Here is an 18,657-nt window from a genome sequence, read left to right as displayed (position 1 = left end):
TCAGAGACAATGGTGCTCGCCAATATGCCATAAGGTTCTTTACATCTCCCAGTCTTTTCTGCTGTTAGGTTGGGATCATTTGACTAATACTAGCCAATGGAACTTGCAAGTAGATGCACGATGAGACGTTGGAAACTCCATGTAACCTGAGTCACTTGAGAAACTGTGGAATTAAGTCTCTTTATTGAGTGACATCACTGAGATTTGCTTTTTACTGTGGGCTAAGATCTTACTGCACATTAACTTTACCATTCTCGATAAATCATGGAATGTTTAACTTCAGAGGAGAGTTCATAAGTTAATAGGGTGAATCAATTGAGTTAATAGAAATTGAGATGATTGAGATGATATTTTTAAACAAAAAAGTTTTTGAAAATAAAGAACAGAAAACTTTATTTGAACAAGAAAAAGTTAAGAATGTTACATTTCAAAAAATTTAAATTATTTTTAATTTACAAATAATTATGAGTACTTATAAGGTACAATGTGACATTTCGATATATGTATACACTATGAAATGATTAAATCAAGCTAATTAACATATCCATCACTTCACATACTTATTTTTTTATGTGGTGTGAATATTTAAAATCTGTCTTAGCAATTTTCAAATATACAATACAGCTAGCCCTCTGTATTTGTGGGTTTTGCATCCTCTGATTCAGCCAACCATGGATTGAAAATATTTGGAAAAAATGATAAAATACAACAATACAACATAAAAATAATACAACTTAAAAGACAATACAGTATAACAACTATTTACACAGCATTTACATTGCATTAAGTATTATAAGTAATCTAAAGATGATTTAAAGTATATGGGAAAATATGCTTAGGTGATGTACAAAAACTAAGCCATTTTTAATAAGAGACTTGGGCATTCTTATATTTTGGTATCCAGGAAGGGTCCTAGAACCAATCCCTCATGGATGCCAAGGGACAACTGTATGATATTATTAACTAGTCACCATGCTGCACAATTGATCTTCAGTACTTATTCCTCCTCTCTAACTGAAACTTGTACCTTTTGACCAACATCTCATTCCTTTTTCTCCCTCTCCCCACACCCCACCCCCTCCATGACTTTGACTTTTTAAGATTCTGCATATAAGTGAGGTCATGTCGTATTTGTCTTTCTGTGCCTGGCTTATTTCACTTAGCATAATGTCCAATGGGTTCATCCGTGCTATAAATGACAAGATTTTCTTCTTTTATAAGGCTGAATAGTATCCCATTGTGTATATGCACCACATTTTTTTTATCCATTCATCTGCTGATGGATAGTTAGGTTGATTCCATCTCTTGGCCATTGTGAAGAGTGCTGCAATAAACACGGGAGTGCAGATATCTCTTTGACACAGATTTCATTTTCTTTGCATATGTACCCAGAAGTGGAACTGCTGGATCATGTGGTAGTTTTATTTTTAATTTTTAAATAGATGCTGAATTTTATCTGTTTGTTTTCTTCCACATGAATGTATATGTACTCCCAGGAACTAGAACAGTGTTTCTGTCGTCAGTGCTGTTCCATTGTACCTAAACTCCTCCCTTTGAGACTGAACGATTTATTCTCTCATTGCTGGGAATGTTGCTGGCTGACTGCCCTCAGCTGTCAGTCATGCCCCGGAATTGCCTTAGGTGATGAAAGCTGCCTCATCGGATTTTACTCCACTTCCCAGGAGGAACCCACCTATAATGACTGGTCAGTTTAGGGGTATAAAAGCCTTAAACCCTGCTCTAATTTGGACCAACTCTGAGGGGCTCTTGCAGCTTCCGAATAGCTTAGTTAGGCCGAAGGATAACAGTCCATTTTTTTTTGTAACTGAAATAATAGTCCAATTTCCAAAACCTTGCTCTAATTCATGAGTCATTTTACATACTTTTTTCAGTTGTGATTGTAATTTAAATATACTGATCTTTGTGACTTCTGTAAGTATGGGCAATGTCTCGTTCCCTCCTTCTTGGAAGATGAAGTTGTTGGCATTGTTACCCTCCCTTTCCCCTCTCCTTTATGCTTCCAATTGCCAAAATGAGGTATCTACATCTTTTTTTTTTTTCAATATTGTCAAAGCTGAAAATATTGACATTCTGCTGTAGCAGTAAGATTCCTTGGGCTTTGCTCACAGCTTCATTCTAAATTTGAAAAAAACGTTTATCACTTTCTAAATATCACTTATGTAGTCAGGTATTCTTTGCTTGCCAAGAAACTGCTGTAGTAGGATCCCTTTTCAGTGAGATCCCAGGTTAAACCCAGTTTCCAGGATTCCTTACCTTCCCATATCCTGATTAACAATCTCAATTGGTCATATCCTTAGTCAACTTCTAGTAAAACTCTGCGTGGTAGGTAAATTTTATGTCCTTTTACATTCACAGGTATTTTTATTCTTTCTCCATGCCTGATTGTGACTTTGAAAAGGTCTACATTTATTAATAAAAAAAAATTTTCCTTTAGAACTTCAAAGACTTTCTCATTATCTTAATAATAGAAGTATTTTGTTTGTTGTCAGTTTGTTTCATTTTGATTTCCCCCACTGGAATATTTTATGATCTTTCTTTAACACCTGAAGTTCTGAAATTTTGAAAATGAGATATTCAGAAGTGAGTCTGTTAATTTTGCTAAATACCTGACAAGACTATTCTATGGAAGAATTAAATCCTTTATCTCTGGAAAATTTTCCCTTATTATTTGTTCTGATCATTTTCTCCCTTCATCTTCCCTGTTGGCCTCTCTAGCTCTGTCACTCGATGTTGGACTTCCTTGGTCTGTTCTCCATCTTATTTTTTCTACCATGTGTTACATTTTTTTGCCTTTTAAATTACTGTGAGATTTTCTTGATTTAATTTTCCAATCCTTCTATTAAATTTTTCAATTGTTTTTAGCATTCTGTTATTACTTTTACAGATAAGAATTCTAATTAGAATGACTTTAAACTTGCTTGCTGTTACATGAACTTTCTGTTAAATGTGATAATTTTCACGTTATTTTATTCTCATCTTCTCTTTCATATTGTAAGAGTTTCTCAAACATTTGCTCTGCCCTCTTCAACCTTGTCCTTTACCTACTGTATACCATCTTATTTCATCTCAAGATACATTTCTCCAAGCCACCTCTAAACTCCCCCAAATTATGCCTGGTTCCTGTGCAACACTCGCTCATTTTACCTCATTCTTTTTCTTTATAAATGTTTCAGACCTTGCAACTATGTTTGTGGAATTATGTAATATATGTATTTTCCTCCCATTGGAGTGTAAGTTCTATGAAGATAATGATTGTAATTGTTTTCACATTATTTTAATAACATTCAACAAACTGTGAGTACTTATTACAGCACTGGTAATCAATGACCATTTTTGCATTTTTGATGAATTAGTGAATGTATCAACAAGTCTGGGGGCTTAGTCCAGCCAATAATAAAGCAAGCATTACTTGCTTTCCTTTGTTATTATCAGTTCCTGCATACACATTCTTTAGAGTTGCATTCCTGAGAGGTTCTTACAGTCTTGGGCAGGATTTGTACAGGGTTTCCTAAATGTGATAAAAATGAGAAAAACTGAAAAACTAACATAACTTCAAACAGAATGCTTCTCTGCCTATGTTTATGGGGCTTTCCTGAATACATTTTTTTTTTAAAAAAACCTTTGTATTACAGAAAATTTCAACTGTGTGCAGTAGTAGAGAGAAGAATTCCATGTATCAACAGCCTCGCTTTAACAATAATCCATTCATGAGCAATTTTGTAAACCCACCCAATTACCATACAGGCACATACTGGATTATTTTGAAGATATTTTTAGATATCATATTTCATTTATACATTTTTATTATGAAAATCTAAAATATAATGGCTTTTTAGAAACATAATAGCAATGCCACTAACACACTTAAAATGAGATAAATAATTCCTTAATACACTCAGTGTCAATTTTTCTGATTGCCTCATATAAATTTTTTAACAGATGTTTTGTTTGAATATGAATCTAAACAAAGCTCAGCATTTGGTTACTATATTTCTTCAGTCTTTTTCAAGTGTATAGCTTTTTTCTCTATTTTTAATTTTTTTTGCAAATTGTTTGCTGGAGACTTTTTTTTTAATCTAGTAGAACTTCTCATATTCTGAATTTTGTTGGTTATATCCTTGTGGTGTCATTCATCATGGGATTTTGACTTGGACTCCAGAAAATCACTATAACACAAATTTGTTGTCATCTATAAACTGCTTACTATGGGCCAGTCTGTGTGTGAAGTGCTTTATTTGTAATGTTTAATTCTTCATATCTCTAGTTTGTATGTGGTAAGTACAAACCTGAAATAGTTTAAGTGATTTTTACATTTCGTAACTTTTATTTATTCATTCATTTATTTATTTATTTTTAGAGACAGAGTCTCGCTGTGTTGCCCAGGCTGGAGCGAGTGCAGTGGTGCAATCGATCCTAGCTCACTGCAGCCTCGAACTCCTGGGCTCAAGCAGCAATCTTCCTGCCTCAGCCTCCCTACTAGCTGGGACTACAGGCTGGTCTCCATCTCCTGGGCTTTAAGGGACCCTAACCTTGTGCTGAGATTACAGGCATGAACCATTGTGACTGGAAATTTTGTAAAATTTAAGCAATGTGATATTACCTATTAATGAAGTCATACTTTATGTATGTAAACTGAAATAATTCAGATAACAAATAATTTTTAAGAATCATTTGATTTAAAATCATGCAGCCTGATTCATAACTTTGCTTATAATAATATTATAATAATATAATAATGATTTCACTTTTAACTTTTAGCTGGTAAAAATATATATTTGCTCTATTTTATAAAACTAATTTTAATTATGCTATTTTAACATTATATAAATACTTTTTGAATACATTCTTTCAGTAAAATCCAACCACCATTATATTTGCTTTCCTCGGTATTTCTTGGGGAGGGATTCTAAATAGGGGAGCATTTGTATATTTCTGTATGACTCTGGTCATAATGCCATTCAATGTAAGCCTTATATTACACACACACACTCACATACACGCACACACATACAAACGCACACACCTCCAGAATGCTGGGTTCTTGGCTCATGAATCATTGAAATTTATATAAAATTTATTTTAAATCCTACTGCAGAAAAGTTCTTAGCACATTCATGCATTTTCATGTGACAATTTTTATACTACAGTTTTAATTTTATATATTTGGGATCATTATTGTTGACCTTTTCTTTTCTTTTTTTTTTTAATAGTGTTTATTTTAGAGAAGTTTTAGGTTCCCAGAAAAATTGTAGAGTACAGATGTATCCCACATGCTCTCTGTTCCCACACACGCATAGCCTCCCCCACTAGTAACATCCTCCACCACAGAGGTACATTTGCTGCAACCTATGAACTTACACTGACACATCATTATCACCCAAAGTCCACAGTTTATATTAAGGCTCACTCTTGGTGTTGTACATTCTATGGATTTGGGCAAATGCATAATGATATTTATTCACCATTGTGGTTTCATTGCCCTAAAGAAAACTAGAGTAGTTTCATTGCCCTAAAAATCCTCCATGTTCTGTAATGGACATTATCATGATCACCACTGGTTCAGGTTCCCTGCACTTACTAATTCCCAGTCTGCATTTATAATTATTTTCTCCCAGAGTCTCCCCACCTCCTCCCCAAAGTAAATATGGATAAACTGCTGTTGCATATAATTCACCTTGACTTAAAATTTATGGGCCATAAGGAGGGAATATACCCCTTAGAGAGTTAAAAACCGAAGTCAAATATTACAACTTCTTGTCCTAAGAGTTCTCTTAGCAACCCAATCTCAGCCTCTCAAGAAAGAAAAAGTCCTCCAGTTAACATATGAAAAGAAACTCACTTTTACGTCTACATTTGAATCTCCTCAATCATTAAAGGGCTAAGGAAAACAAATGTACTTTTCATATAATATGATCCATTCTTTTTAATAAATCCATTATAAACATAACTGCAGTGCTTTCTTATGTATTTATATACTATGTGTAAGGCACTGTCTATATACCAAGATTATTCAAATTCCGTTAATAACTCTGCAAGGAAAGTGTTATCACTCCCACATTGTGGATGAGAAAAATAAGGTTCAGAAATGTCAATCAGATACTTTACCCAGTAAAGTTTAAAATATTAGCTTCAAAATATTGGGTCATGGATTTGGATTTAGGTTTCTTTGTACAAAACTATGTCATATCAATTATTATGTTAATGTTTTGTCTTTTTTTCCTCCTATTACATTTTAAACTCACTGATGCAGATAGCATGGACAGAAATATCCTGGCAGATTTCATAGCTGTTGAGAGCCGTGAGGTCCCTGTGGACCCATTTCCTCTGAGAGAGTTTCTATTAGGAGACCACGAATCCAGTGTAGGACATAGCACCCACTACTGCTGCTACATTGTCTTAACTGTCTTGTTCTTCCTAGGATTTCTCTCTCATAGGCTCATGCTTTCCTTAGCCAGGAGGGGTGAGGAGCAGGGGGCTGGGGCCCCTAAATAGGTCTGTAGCTTCTACTTCTATCCATTTTCCATTGTCACTAACCCTAAGTAAGGAGCAAGCATTTGTTCCTTTTCAGATACCCACTTATATTATTGCCTTATTTTAATATTTTTCTTTTTTTAAAAAATTTATTTATATGTATTTATTTATTTTTGAGACAGAGTTTCATTCTGTCGCCCAGGCTGGAGTGCAGTGGCACAATCTCATTGCAACCTCCACCTCCCAGGTTCAAGTGATTCTCCTGCTTCAGCCTCCTGAGTAGCTGGGATTACAGGTGCCCACCACAATGCCCAGCTAATTTTTGTATTTTTAGTAGAGACAGGGTGTAACCATGTTGGTTAGGCTGGTCTCGAAGTCCTGACCACAAGTGATCTGCCCACTTTGGCCTCCCAAAGTGTTGGGATTATAGGCGTGAGCCACCGTGCCTGGCCTTATTTCAATGTTTTTCTAACTGGCTTCCATTTCTTTTCCTTCCTAGAGAATTTTTATCTCCTCAAGGTGAAAAGGGGAGAGGAAAGCTTCTACTGTTGTCATTCTTCACAAATTTAAAGTTTTGAGAATGCAGTTTGACTTTTGGTAACAATATTTTTTAGTTTCGATAACTTTTGAGATTCAAAATTCTTTTATCCTATTTCTCTGTCATTCCTTTTAAGAGCCATATTGAAATTAGTACAGACATTTTTACTTTTTTTTGTATTTCTGCTATAACCATTCTGAGCCAAGGGCAGAGGCTATCAATTACCGTCTTCGTTGGTACCTGAATTGAGGGGTGGGTGGCAGTGGCCAAGGGTAGGAACAAAAGGAAGAAAGAAATATTAACCCCAGTTAAGAAATCAACAAATTATCAGGATACACTGTACTTGGTTGCTCCTGTGTTACTGGACACGAAATATTATCTGGGGAATGATATTAAATTGGCCTGAAACATAAGAGTCGCCCATTCTTAGTTATGCTCCCAGTCAGCCCTGAGATGAAAGATGGGAAAAATTCAATAGAGGCCTCATAAAAGGGAATTTATTGCTTCCATGGAGATTTTAGATAAAGGTCATTGAGGAATTAGGTAGCTGAGTGGCTTACCCAGGCATCCCTTAGTAGGTAACATTTGAGAAAATAAAAAAATTCAGGAAAGGAGGTCAGGGAAAGAATTGAAAGGTATTTGTGAGCTCTGAGGGAATATAGCACCTTAAGTCCCAGAGAAGAGGTGGGAGGAGAAATATTTGGAGGAGAAAAGGGATATGATAAATCAGGCCAGAGAATAGTGCTAGGTCATTTGGCAAGTCCATTCTTCTGCTCCTGTAGATGGCAATGCACCTGCAATAGGACAGACATGAGATCGATGGGTCTGAGGGGCCTCCTGTGTCATCATCATGCCACTTCCCAATTCGCCTACAACTTTCAACCACATTCGTGTCCACAACCCCCTCCCACTTTCTTCCCTCTCATACTGAGGTTTCAGCTCTAACAAATCTCAATCTTACCTTCCTTTTCAGGATGGGATTCACAAGAGTCCTTGGTGTCTGGAAGCACCAACTGAACGCAGGCCTTGGATGATGAAGACAGTGCCCACCACAATGCCCATGAGGCCCGCAGACAACCCCAGGGCGCAGACCACAGTCTCTGTGAGCTCTGACATAGGGGCTGGAATCTCAGGCTCTGTGAAAGTGGAGCTGTTGAGGTCAGAATGTGCAGTGTGCTCATGTGCATGTGTGTGGGATGGGATGAGGTGGAGGGTTGGCTCTGCAAGACTCAAGGCCCCAGGCTTAGGGAGAAGAATGAAATCTATTATTAGAAACTCATGAAGTGGTGGAACTCATCCTTACCCCAGTGTTTCAGAAGAGGCTCGTCCAGGCCCCAGTGCTCCACCTTGCAGTCATAAATCTCATCAGCAGAAGGGAGGAAGGTGAGGTCACTGATCTTGAAGAAGGAATGATCACTCTTGGAGAGGAAGCTGGTCTCAGAAACACCTTCTGTGACTGAGTGCCCATTGCTCAGCCATGTGATGTTGACCACAGGAGGAAAGATGTTGTCCACAAGACAGATGAGGGTGTTGGGCTGACCCAGCGTCACGGGAAACTTGGAAAACACTGTGACCTCAGGAACCTCTGTGGTGAGGAAACAGAACTGATGTGAAGTGTGAATAGCTCTGCCATGAGCTTCTGCATTACATCCTGGAAGAGCCCTCCTACCAGCATTTCACCACCTGATAGTCAAAGAGGTCTTATTTCCCTTCTGCTTGGGAGCAACGACACATTGCTTCTGCTTTATTCCTGCGCCCTTCTCTCTGTGGGCATGTTTAATAAAGTAGGAGGTTGATGAGATCTCTCCTAGAAGGATTTAATGAATGCATAATGGAAAGACCCTTGTATTACATGGGAATATGTGATTTTAGAGATGGGAGATGATACAATTTCAGCAATTACCATGAGAAGATCTGGAAATCTCTTGAGAAGAAGGGAGTAAAACTTGGTATGAAGGATTAGTTTCAGTAAAGAGAGGTGGAATGGTGGACACATACCATTGGTGGCAGCAGTAGAGTTGGACTGTTTAATCATGAATTCCAAGGTGTGTTTTCCCACAGCCATATTTCTCAGTGCACTCTGCGGGTCAAAACTTATAAATTTGCTAAACATAGGCAACTGCCAGACGGTCTCCTTCGTCTCCAGGTCCACGTAGAACTCCTCGTCTCCATCAAATTCATGGGTGTACTGGCCAGAGGGACCGTAAGACTGGTAGAAGTTCACACCATAGGAGGCAACATGGTCAGCTGATGAGTGAAGGTGACAAGCAGGAGGGTGGAACACAGGGAGAAAGAACCTTAATACAGAAAGTGATTGAAGAAACTCACTTTCAAATATTATGGGCTTCATCTTTGGCACAGTCCCTGAACAATATTCCCAGCACCTGCTTCCTCCTTGCCTAACGTTGGTAGTCATCAGGTTAGAACTGATTCTGTCTTTCCCCCTATAGCATATGCTCCACGAAGGCAGAACGTCACATGTCTGTTATTTCCTGAGTGCCTACCTAGTGCCTGGCACATCATAAGCTTATGACGAATATTGCAATAAACAAAAGAAGGAATGAATGAGTTATCATAGGATTTAGTTTTCTTACTCAGAGATTCAGTTTATTTCCCTCTACTTCCTAAGTTTTATCTCTCAGTTAATAACAAGTTGATTATACTTCCTTTCCTGTCAGGACTAGATCAGAACAGGACACTTTCTACACAGTTTCCTTTTTTTTTTTTTAAAACCAAAGAAAAGCATGTAGGAACGTATTAACTTAAAAGAATTTCTTCTAACAAAATAGGGTATAAGAAAGACTATTACAAGAATAGCAACATTATACATTTATAACAAATAAACAATTATTCTAAGGTCTCTGTTTTGTTAATAGTAGTGGTCCTTAGAGGAGAGCAGCTGATTTCTTCTGAAATGAAAAGTGGAAGCTCTACTGGTTTTTGAATTTCTGTCATTCCCCCCACTATTTTCCCCTCTAAAGGAGGTTACTAAATGTCTATAGTGTTCTGATTCAACACTTGCATTCACTCGAAGACTCAGGTAAATTAAACCCTTTTTCCTCGAATGGGCAGTGAGCTTGTGCGAGGATGCCAGGGCAGAGCAGCAGCCATGAAGTACAGCCAAACGAGCCGAACTGGACATTTTTGTCAAGACATGTGTGAGCCCTTTACCATTTTATCTTTCCTTCCTTCCTCATTTACTGAGCATCCAAAAGTGTCAGACAGAGCAGGGGTTGCTTAAAACAGCATCAAGGAATGAACTGAATGGTGGGAGAGTCAGGTAGGTAAGGGAGCAAATACAGTGTACTTTGGGGAGTTGTGTGAGGAGGATATTGACAGCCTTACAGTCCAACATTCTTCACAACTATCTGCCAATCAAACCAAACTACATTTCCTTTCATGTCTTTGCAAGGGTCTGTTTTTTCTCCCTGAAAGAAGTTATCTTTTAGGATTTCCTGGAGAAATCTTAAAATTCATCCTTGAGGTTTCTACTTAGTTAACAACTAAGTTAACTAAGTTAACATGTTTTTGATCGCGTTGTGACCTCCAACGCCTCCATCTCAATGTCTGGCTCTCCAAGTTTGTCTGTTCTTCTTCCAGCTCACCTTCTTCCCTACCCAGCATGACTGCCCTGGTTGGTTACTTAACAGGCCACCAACAAAGACTCCTTATCTTTACAATAAACCTTGACTCCTTGTTCAAACATGAATATATGTGGAATACATGCAATCCTTCTTTTCATCTGGTACTTGTCCTGGGCGCTGAGTGTTGCTGGAGGACGTCACTCTACTGGCCCAGCTGGAACCAAGTCATTTTTATAGTTTCAGCTTCTGCTGGGCCACTGTCCTGCTCAGCAGGGCCTTCTGCTTTCCTGTGCCCCATACTGTTTCCATCACTGGTTTGTGCACCCTCTGCAAGGCAGACAGCATGATTTTTTATCTTCGAATTCCCAAAAGTTAGCTAATCATGTGCTCAAACGTGTATCGAATGACAATTGCAATTTTTGACAATTACATAGATTTTGGGGAAGACTGACAGGCACACAGGTAGCAGAACCACGCAAAGCCCAGGATGAGGGATGCCCAGGGCTGAATTTTGACTTGTGAGCCCCGAGCACTGTTGCTTTTGTGGACACCTTCCTCCATAAAAATACAGAAAATTACAGCTTCTGATTGTATTGGTATGAAGACAAATACAATCTAGGCTAAATTAAAAGTTAAGGCTGGGCACGGTGGATCACGCCTGTAACCCCAGCACTTTGGGAGGCTGAGACGGGCGGATCACGAGGTCAGGAGGTCGAGACCATCCTGGCTAACACGGTGAAACCCCGTCTCTACTAAAAATACAAAAAATTAGCCAGGCGTGGTGGCGGGCGCCTGTAGTCCCAGCTACTCGGGAGGCTGAGGCAGGAGAATGGCGTGAACCCGGGAGGCGGAGCTTGCAGTGAGCCGAGATCGTGCCACTGCACTCCAGCCTGGGCAACAGAGCGAGACTCCGTCAAAAAAAAAAAAAAAGTTAAAACATTTTCATAGGCTCTAAAACTTCATTTTTCTTCTAATTTTAAAAGGAGTTAAAACTTTCTCTTGTAGCTTTACAGTTTGGAGGGTCCCCTGCACTGCCCACACTCTTCCTAATGGATAAGTCGAGCCTGACCGGGGCACTCTGGTGTGAGGCTGAAGAAAGGAAATTTGAAACAAAAAAGCCAAGTGCTCTGGAGAAGCAGGTGAAACTTCCACTGCCAAACAAAATCAGAATGGGAGCAGCTATGGTTAATAAGGTTGTGGAAGTTTGGAGCACTTTCCAGTTCACTTCCCCTTTTAACTATTTGACTTTCTAACTTTTGTTTTACAAACCCACTGCCCATGTCTATAAACGAGCAGGGAGTCAGAGATGGATCCTAAAAGGGAAGAGGGAGAAAGGGATGCATGAAGAGAGGTGGAAAGAGATGGACAACAAAGGCAGAGGGGACTAAGGGACCAAATAATGAATCTGTGCCTGCCCATTTTTCTCTTTATAAGACTTCATTAGATAAGGTGAAGAACAAGTAATTTGGGTTGACAATTTGAGAATAAAATAATTTACCAAGCATTTTATCATAAAGTTCTCAATTTTAAAATATAGTCTTTACTTCGCTAAAGAAAAAATATGAAGTTATACCTATAATAGGAATAAGTTTAAAAAAGTTGACATTCATGTTTTTACTATTTATAAAGCACATCTACATGCCCATTTTATTTGATTATAAGCGAGGTGACACATATGAGGTAGCAGAGAGTAAGTACCACATTTACCACGTAGTAAAATGATTGTTGAAGGCATTCAGCCTGCTGGGCTCTTTCACCTACTCCCCACGTGTGCCAATTCCCATGTGGAAATGTGAGTAAGTCTGAGAGAAAGAAAAGAACCTTTTTCTTTATATCTATAGAGTATACATACTTCATGGAACTATCTACCCCAACATATGCTATAGGAGGCATATGAAAAGCTTCAAAAGTTGTTCAGAGAAATTTGGGAGTAATAGTTCAGAAATTTTTAATAGCAAAAAATACGCCATTGATGGAAACATCCCTGATCTTTGAGGCAATCATGATGGAATGCCATACAGACCTCCAGGCTATAGTCCCTGGATATAATATAAACAGAACAATGTCCTTGGTAAACTCTAATAGCACAGGTAGCAAAGAGAGTCGGTTGGAGCTCTGGTTTCCTGAAGGAGGAACAGCCATAATTTTAAAATTTCTTAATACTGAAAAGACCCTTGGGAAATTTCTACTATTTCTTAGCAAATTGCACTCTTTCTTTTCCTTCAGTTTACTGTTTTTCAGCTCCAGAGAACATCCCTCACTCATGCACTCACCCACAATGTCTTCACCTCCACAGGGGCTCATCACGGTGATCAGGGTGAGGGCCCCCAGCATCAGAGCTTTGTTTAGAATCATCTTCTTCCCAAGGCAGCCTCAGCAGTTGCTGTACTGAGTTGTAGAGCAATTGTGAGGACCTCGAGACAAGCAAATCTAAAGACACCCAAACCAAACCCTGCCACGTCAGGTTTTGGCCAATCAGAAAAATCCCCTATGGTGACAATCTTGTTTGCCAGTTGCAGAGTTTACATTAAGAGCCCTGGAAGAAGACAGGGACATCCTCTGGTTCTGATACATCCTCCACACAGCATGGTCTTGAGGAAATTTTCTATAAATAAAGGGAAGATGCTAAATCTGAATCTTCTCTCATGTGTGCATATCTGCTAGTGTCAAGAGGGGCGGGAATTTCTGAGCAGCCTCTTGGATAGGTAAGGTCATCAATAATATGGCATCCTTCAGGGTTTTCTGGGTTACATTCTCCAGGAATTCTTCCCTGAAGTGATTTTCCTCCCTGGCAGTCCCCATGCACTCCCCTTTCTCTGGCTTCTGTATGTGGGTTAGCTGTTTATCTTTTTGCTTCCATAGTGTATATGGTATTCCCCAAATTTTGACTTGACCCCACCTTTCTAGGGATCTCTGCTGGTGGTAGCCAAGCAATACCTTTGCCTTTTCTACTTGTATAAATCCAGTTGGTTAAGTCCCCAAGTTCTCAAAAGCTCCAGGTGTTTTTGACCAAGGCAATTAAAGGGGTTAGACTGTCATGCGGTGCTGCCTACAGTAACCGATCTTTTACACGGTTTTTTCTTTTGCTTCGAGTAATCTTTATGCCTTGTGTTTTGGTGCTGCTTGAATATATTTAAAGGAAATTTAGGGACATTGATTACATTACTCTAATAATTTTATTTATTTATTTATTTATTTATTTATTTATTTTAAGACGGAGTCTCCTTCTTTCGCCCAGGCCGGACTGCAGTGGCACTATCTCGGCTCACTGCAAGCTCCGCCTCCCGGGTTTACACCATTCTCCTGCCTCAACCTCCCTAGTAGCTGAGACTACAGTCGCCCGCCACCGCACACGGCTAATTTTTTGTATTTTTAGTAGAGACAGGGTTTCACCGTGTGAGCCAGGATGGTCTCGATCTCCTGACCTCGTGATCCGCCCACCTCGGCCTCCCAAAGTGCTGGGATTACAGGCATGAGCCACCGCGCCCGGCCAGTAATTTTTTTAAAATTTAAGAATGTCAAGTCAAATACTGAGAGTAAAAGAAGGAGAATTGCTTTAACTTAGAAAATAGGTTTACTTTTCTTAAACTACTGGATCTTTTCATATTTGTTATCCAACCACATTAAAATTTCAGATATTTGCAAGGGACTAGGGAATGAGCTAAAAGGTAGTAATTACAGGGAAACTTACCTTTTTTCAGATGAATCTATTTTCTGTATGTTATAGAAACAACAAGTTAGTAATGGAGGTTTCGTTTAGAATCACTCTGTCCTTGTTAAATGGCCTTCTGAGATTCTCAGCATGTTGTCTTGCCTCCCAACGGCAGAAACTAAAAAAAGGTAAAATAAAAAAGTGTCCTGATACCTGGAGGCTGCCCAGATGCAATTAACAAGGCCTTGGGGTTGCTGGGATCTAGCCTGGTATTCACAGCTGGTTTTGGTTCTCCTGTTGAAGATAATCAATTTCATATAACATCAGAATCAGACAGGTACTCTGTGAGCGCAATGGATTAAGACAGAAACCAAGGCCACTCAGTCATGATGCACCCAGACAAAACATGAATATTGTCCAAACCACAAAAATAACCAGGCACATCTCTCGAGAGTGATTGCTGCTTCTTTACCAATCACAGCCGTAGCCTCAAGATAGTCTTCTGTCCCTCTAGGCCAACCATAGCATTGCCACCCCCACTCCCTACTTTCTGTCAGAATCCAGTTAAAAGTGAAGTCACTCTTTCTTAAATCCTCCTCAAAATTACCTAACACAAGCACAAATCTTACAATTGATTAATGGTCAATTTTATGTATTGACTGGACTGTGGTCCCCAGTTATTCACACACTAATAATCTAGGCGTTGCTGTGAAGATATTTTGTAGATGTCATTAAAGTTCATAATCGGTTAACTTTAAGTAAGAATTTATCTGAGATAAATTGGGTGAGCTTAGTCTAAGCAGTGGAAAAGTCTTAAGAGCAGAGCTGAGGCTTCTCTGAGGAAACAGAAATTCCACTGTGGAGAGCGCGTCAGCCTGTGCCAAGAATTTCAATCGACCTTTCCTGATGACCGCTTCCCAGTGGGTCTTAGACTTGCCTAGTCCACCCCCACAGTTGCACAAATTAATTCCTTTCAGTCATTCTCTTAATATATGTGTTCTCCTGGTTCTACTTCTTTGGTTCCAACAATCTCTTACTGAACTGCTGCATAATTCCCCATGGTGAGTTTTCTCCATCATTACAATGAACAATAAAGCCAACTTGTTCATTCAAGGGTATGCTCCTGGTGGTGTTTGGCTGGAGGCACTGATGGTATCTCATTAGGCAGTTGTGAGGAATGTGCATATACTGCACTTGGAATGAATTACTCTTTATAAATACTTGTCATACTTTAGTATCATCCACATTTTTCAGGGAGGACATTAAAGCCCAGAGAGGTAAAGGACTTTTCCCAGGGTCACATGGCTGGTAAGTAGTAGAGATGGGATGCTACAGGGGCAAGCCATGATTCCTCATGAGGGGTGAAAGGTATCTCCTTCTGTGTGGATTCAGAGTAAGTGACCTAATACGATTAGGAGAGATATATGACACTGTATGTGGCCTTATCACTCTTTCTAGCCACTGCCATTGTGAACTAAGAGGGTTTTTGAGGTTGCAGTTGAGCTGTGCTCCCTTCACCATGCTGCATCCTCTTTGCTGTGTAGTAAATAACACATTTCTATGTTTTTTGCCCTGTATCCAGACTTACCTGCTTTGTATCTCACAGAAATTCCTTAAGATTTTGGCAAATGAACTAAATCTTTTCTGATAGTACTCCAGAATTTCCCCTATTAATATTACAGTTTAAAAAACTCAACTCTAATTAGGAAGTCAGGGTGTTAAATGTGGGATCAGAATTGTATCTTAGAAGGGAAGTTGTGGGTTCAGTCTCAGATCTCTCATCCTGTGGGATGGAGGGAAAGTCCAAGCAAGGCCAGGTCATTGACTAAAAGATAATAGGTGCCCTTTCTATCTTTAACCTGGTTTTGTGTCCCTCTCCTCCTGCTTTATCCAGCCAGAATACAGTGAACCTTGTTCTATTTGCTTCTGTTTTCAGGTCATAATTTTAATGCAAGATAAAATAATCAGTAAATTAGACTCAGAAGAACAGTATACCATTTTAACAGAAACCAATTTCTTAGTTTTGTCTAGTAGAAATAGAAAAGGTCCTCAGTGCTTTAGGAGGCCGAGGCAGGCGAATCACGAGGTCAAGAGATCAAGACCATCCTGGCCAACATGGTGAAACCCCATCTCTACAAAAAACAAAAACAAAAACAAAAATTAGCTGGGTGTAGTGGCACACGCCTGTAGTCCCAGCTACTACTTGGGAGGCTGAGGCAGGAGAATCACTTGAACCCGGGAGGCAGAGGTTGAAGTGAGCCAAGATCGCACCACTACACTTCATGCACTCCAGTCTGGCGACAGAATGAGACTCCGTCTCAAAAAAAAAAAAAAAAAAAAAAAAAAAGAAAAGAAAAGAAAAGGAAAAAAGTCTTTTTCATAAAGTAATAGTGGGAATAAAATTTGAAGCTTAAAATACTACTTTGTCTAATAATTTTCTTAGAAAGCACTAATTGACATGCCATTGATTTCATAACTAAAATATCAATGGGATGTGCCATTAATAATTGATATTATTAAGGGCCCTCTAAGAAATTAGGCAGAAGTTATGTTAGTTCTAAGGAGCAGTTACAACATTCTCTAAGACCCTATTCTTTAGGTCTAATTTTATGCATTGATGAAATTTTACTCTGAAGGCCAAGACTTCTATCTTGCAGTAGTTAAAGGTGCTTCACAATGATAACAGAGTCTAGGATAGCAAAATAAAAATAATATACATTTTGTAATAAAATAAATATGTATTCCATGCAGCTTTTGATTTTATCAGCTCCATCACTCTGGGCAAGCCACTCAGAATATCTGAGCCTTAGCTTTATTTTCTATAATATGGGATGAAAACTATTAGATGATAATTAATATGATGAAATGATAGATAAGTACAAATTATACAGTTAAATACAGACCAGTGCCTGACACCTAGCAACTATTCCCAGGTAGGAGCTGCTACATAAAGACAAATGTTAATAATGATAATGATAGTAACATCATGCATTGGGCTGGGACAGCCTATTGCTTTTTCTTCATTCATTTAAGCTTCTCCCTGTGGCACTTCAGGCATGTGGGAGCCTGTGAGCCACAGAAACTCTAAGAGATTTCTAGGAAACACAATTTCTTTGAAAACGGTTTTATCTGTCAGATTTTTCTATGTAACAAACGATTCCAAAACTTAATGACTTCCAACAACGATTTAGTATCTTCATATGACTCTGTAAGACAGACATTCTAAAATGGGGCCAATAGAAAATTCCTGCAAGTGATGTTTGACAATGTCTGGAGATACTTTTTTTGTCATTACTGGGGAGGGTGCTACTGGCATATATTGGGTAGAGGCCAGGGGTGCTGTTACACATCCTGCAATGCACATGACAGCCTCCTACAAAAAAATAATCACCTGAAACAAAATGCCAGTAGTTCTGAGGTTGAGAAGCCTCATTTTAGACCATTTTTTTAAATGTGAAAAAATGTTTCATTTCCAGCGTTTATTTCTTTGTATAGATCCAGGTTTCTGTGTGATATCATATGGCTACCGTGTGAAGATCTTCCTTTTACATTTCTTATGGTGCAAAAATCCCATGGACACCAATATTCCCATGACTCAAAGATAGTAATGAATGCATGACTATATGAAGTGCATAGGCATGGAGAAAAGGACAAATGAGAGTGGAAGCATTCCCCTGCCCCCATCTTCTCTCTTTAGTGCCCATTGTAAGCCCTTTCAAGCTCCACCATCTCTCAGGTGCAAGATTGTCCTTGCCAATCTTCTTTAGTCAGTGGAATACTTTTAGAGAAATACTACAGCAAGAATAATTTTTACTCAACTTGTATTATTGTAAATAATTTTATAAAATATTTCTTTTGTTTGAAGTATTTTTCAAAATCCCCAAACATCACACATATCTGGATTCATTTTTCCCTAAAATTGTCAGTTATTAAAACATTTGAATTATTCTTGTTATTATTTCTATTTCTGTGTTTATATTATTCTATTTTCTACTCTATAATTATTCTATTTCTATGTTCTGGCTAAATCACAACTTAAAACTTCTAGGTAAAATGCTTTACATATACATGATGACATTTGGTAAATACGTACGAATAATTTCATATAAACACTTGCTTTTAAAGTTTCGATTTAAAATTATTTGCCATTTTAAAATCACTAATGCTAAATAAAAATAACTGTACAGCTGGCTGTGGAGGTGTGTGCCTATACTCCCAGCAATTCAGGTGACTGAGGTGGGAAGATCACTTGAGCCAAGGAGTTTGAGGCCAGCCTGGGAAACATAGTGTTACAGGACTTTTCCTTAGTTCAGCTAATGACAGTGTCCTTGCCACACAGCTACAAGAAATTAGGTTCACAGACAACTTGAAGGGTGAGTAGGACAACTTGA

General features: G+C 38.6%; 1 protein-coding gene across 1 annotated transcript; it reads right to left on the bottom strand.

The window, feature by feature from the left end:
• Positions 1-7,198: 7,198 nt before the first annotated feature.
• On the bottom strand, positions 7,199-13,022 carry LOC129038029 (HLA class II histocompatibility antigen, DQ alpha 2 chain). The gene is made up of 5 exons (XM_054490529.2): positions 12,888-13,022; positions 9,029-9,277; positions 8,334-8,615; positions 7,992-8,166; positions 7,199-7,824 (listed from the first exon to the last, which is right to left on the bottom strand). Exons 1-4 carry the CDS (start codon positions 12,967-12,969, stop codon positions 8,012-8,014), a joined length of 768 nt encoding a protein of 255 aa, XP_054346504.2. The 5' UTR covers positions 12,970-13,022; the 3' UTR covers positions 7,199-7,824; positions 7,992-8,011.
• Positions 13,023-18,657: the final 5,635 nt, after the last annotated feature.

This window comes from Pongo pygmaeus, chromosome 5 (assembly GCF_028885625.2).
Source record: "Pongo pygmaeus isolate AG05252 chromosome 5, NHGRI_mPonPyg2-v2.0_pri, whole genome shotgun sequence".
In the NCBI taxonomy this organism is placed as follows: Eukaryota; Metazoa; Chordata; class Mammalia; order Primates; family Hominidae; genus Pongo; species Pongo pygmaeus.
The sequence above is the reverse complement of the archived record's forward strand: the minus strand, read 5'-3'. Positions and strand labels throughout refer to the sequence as shown.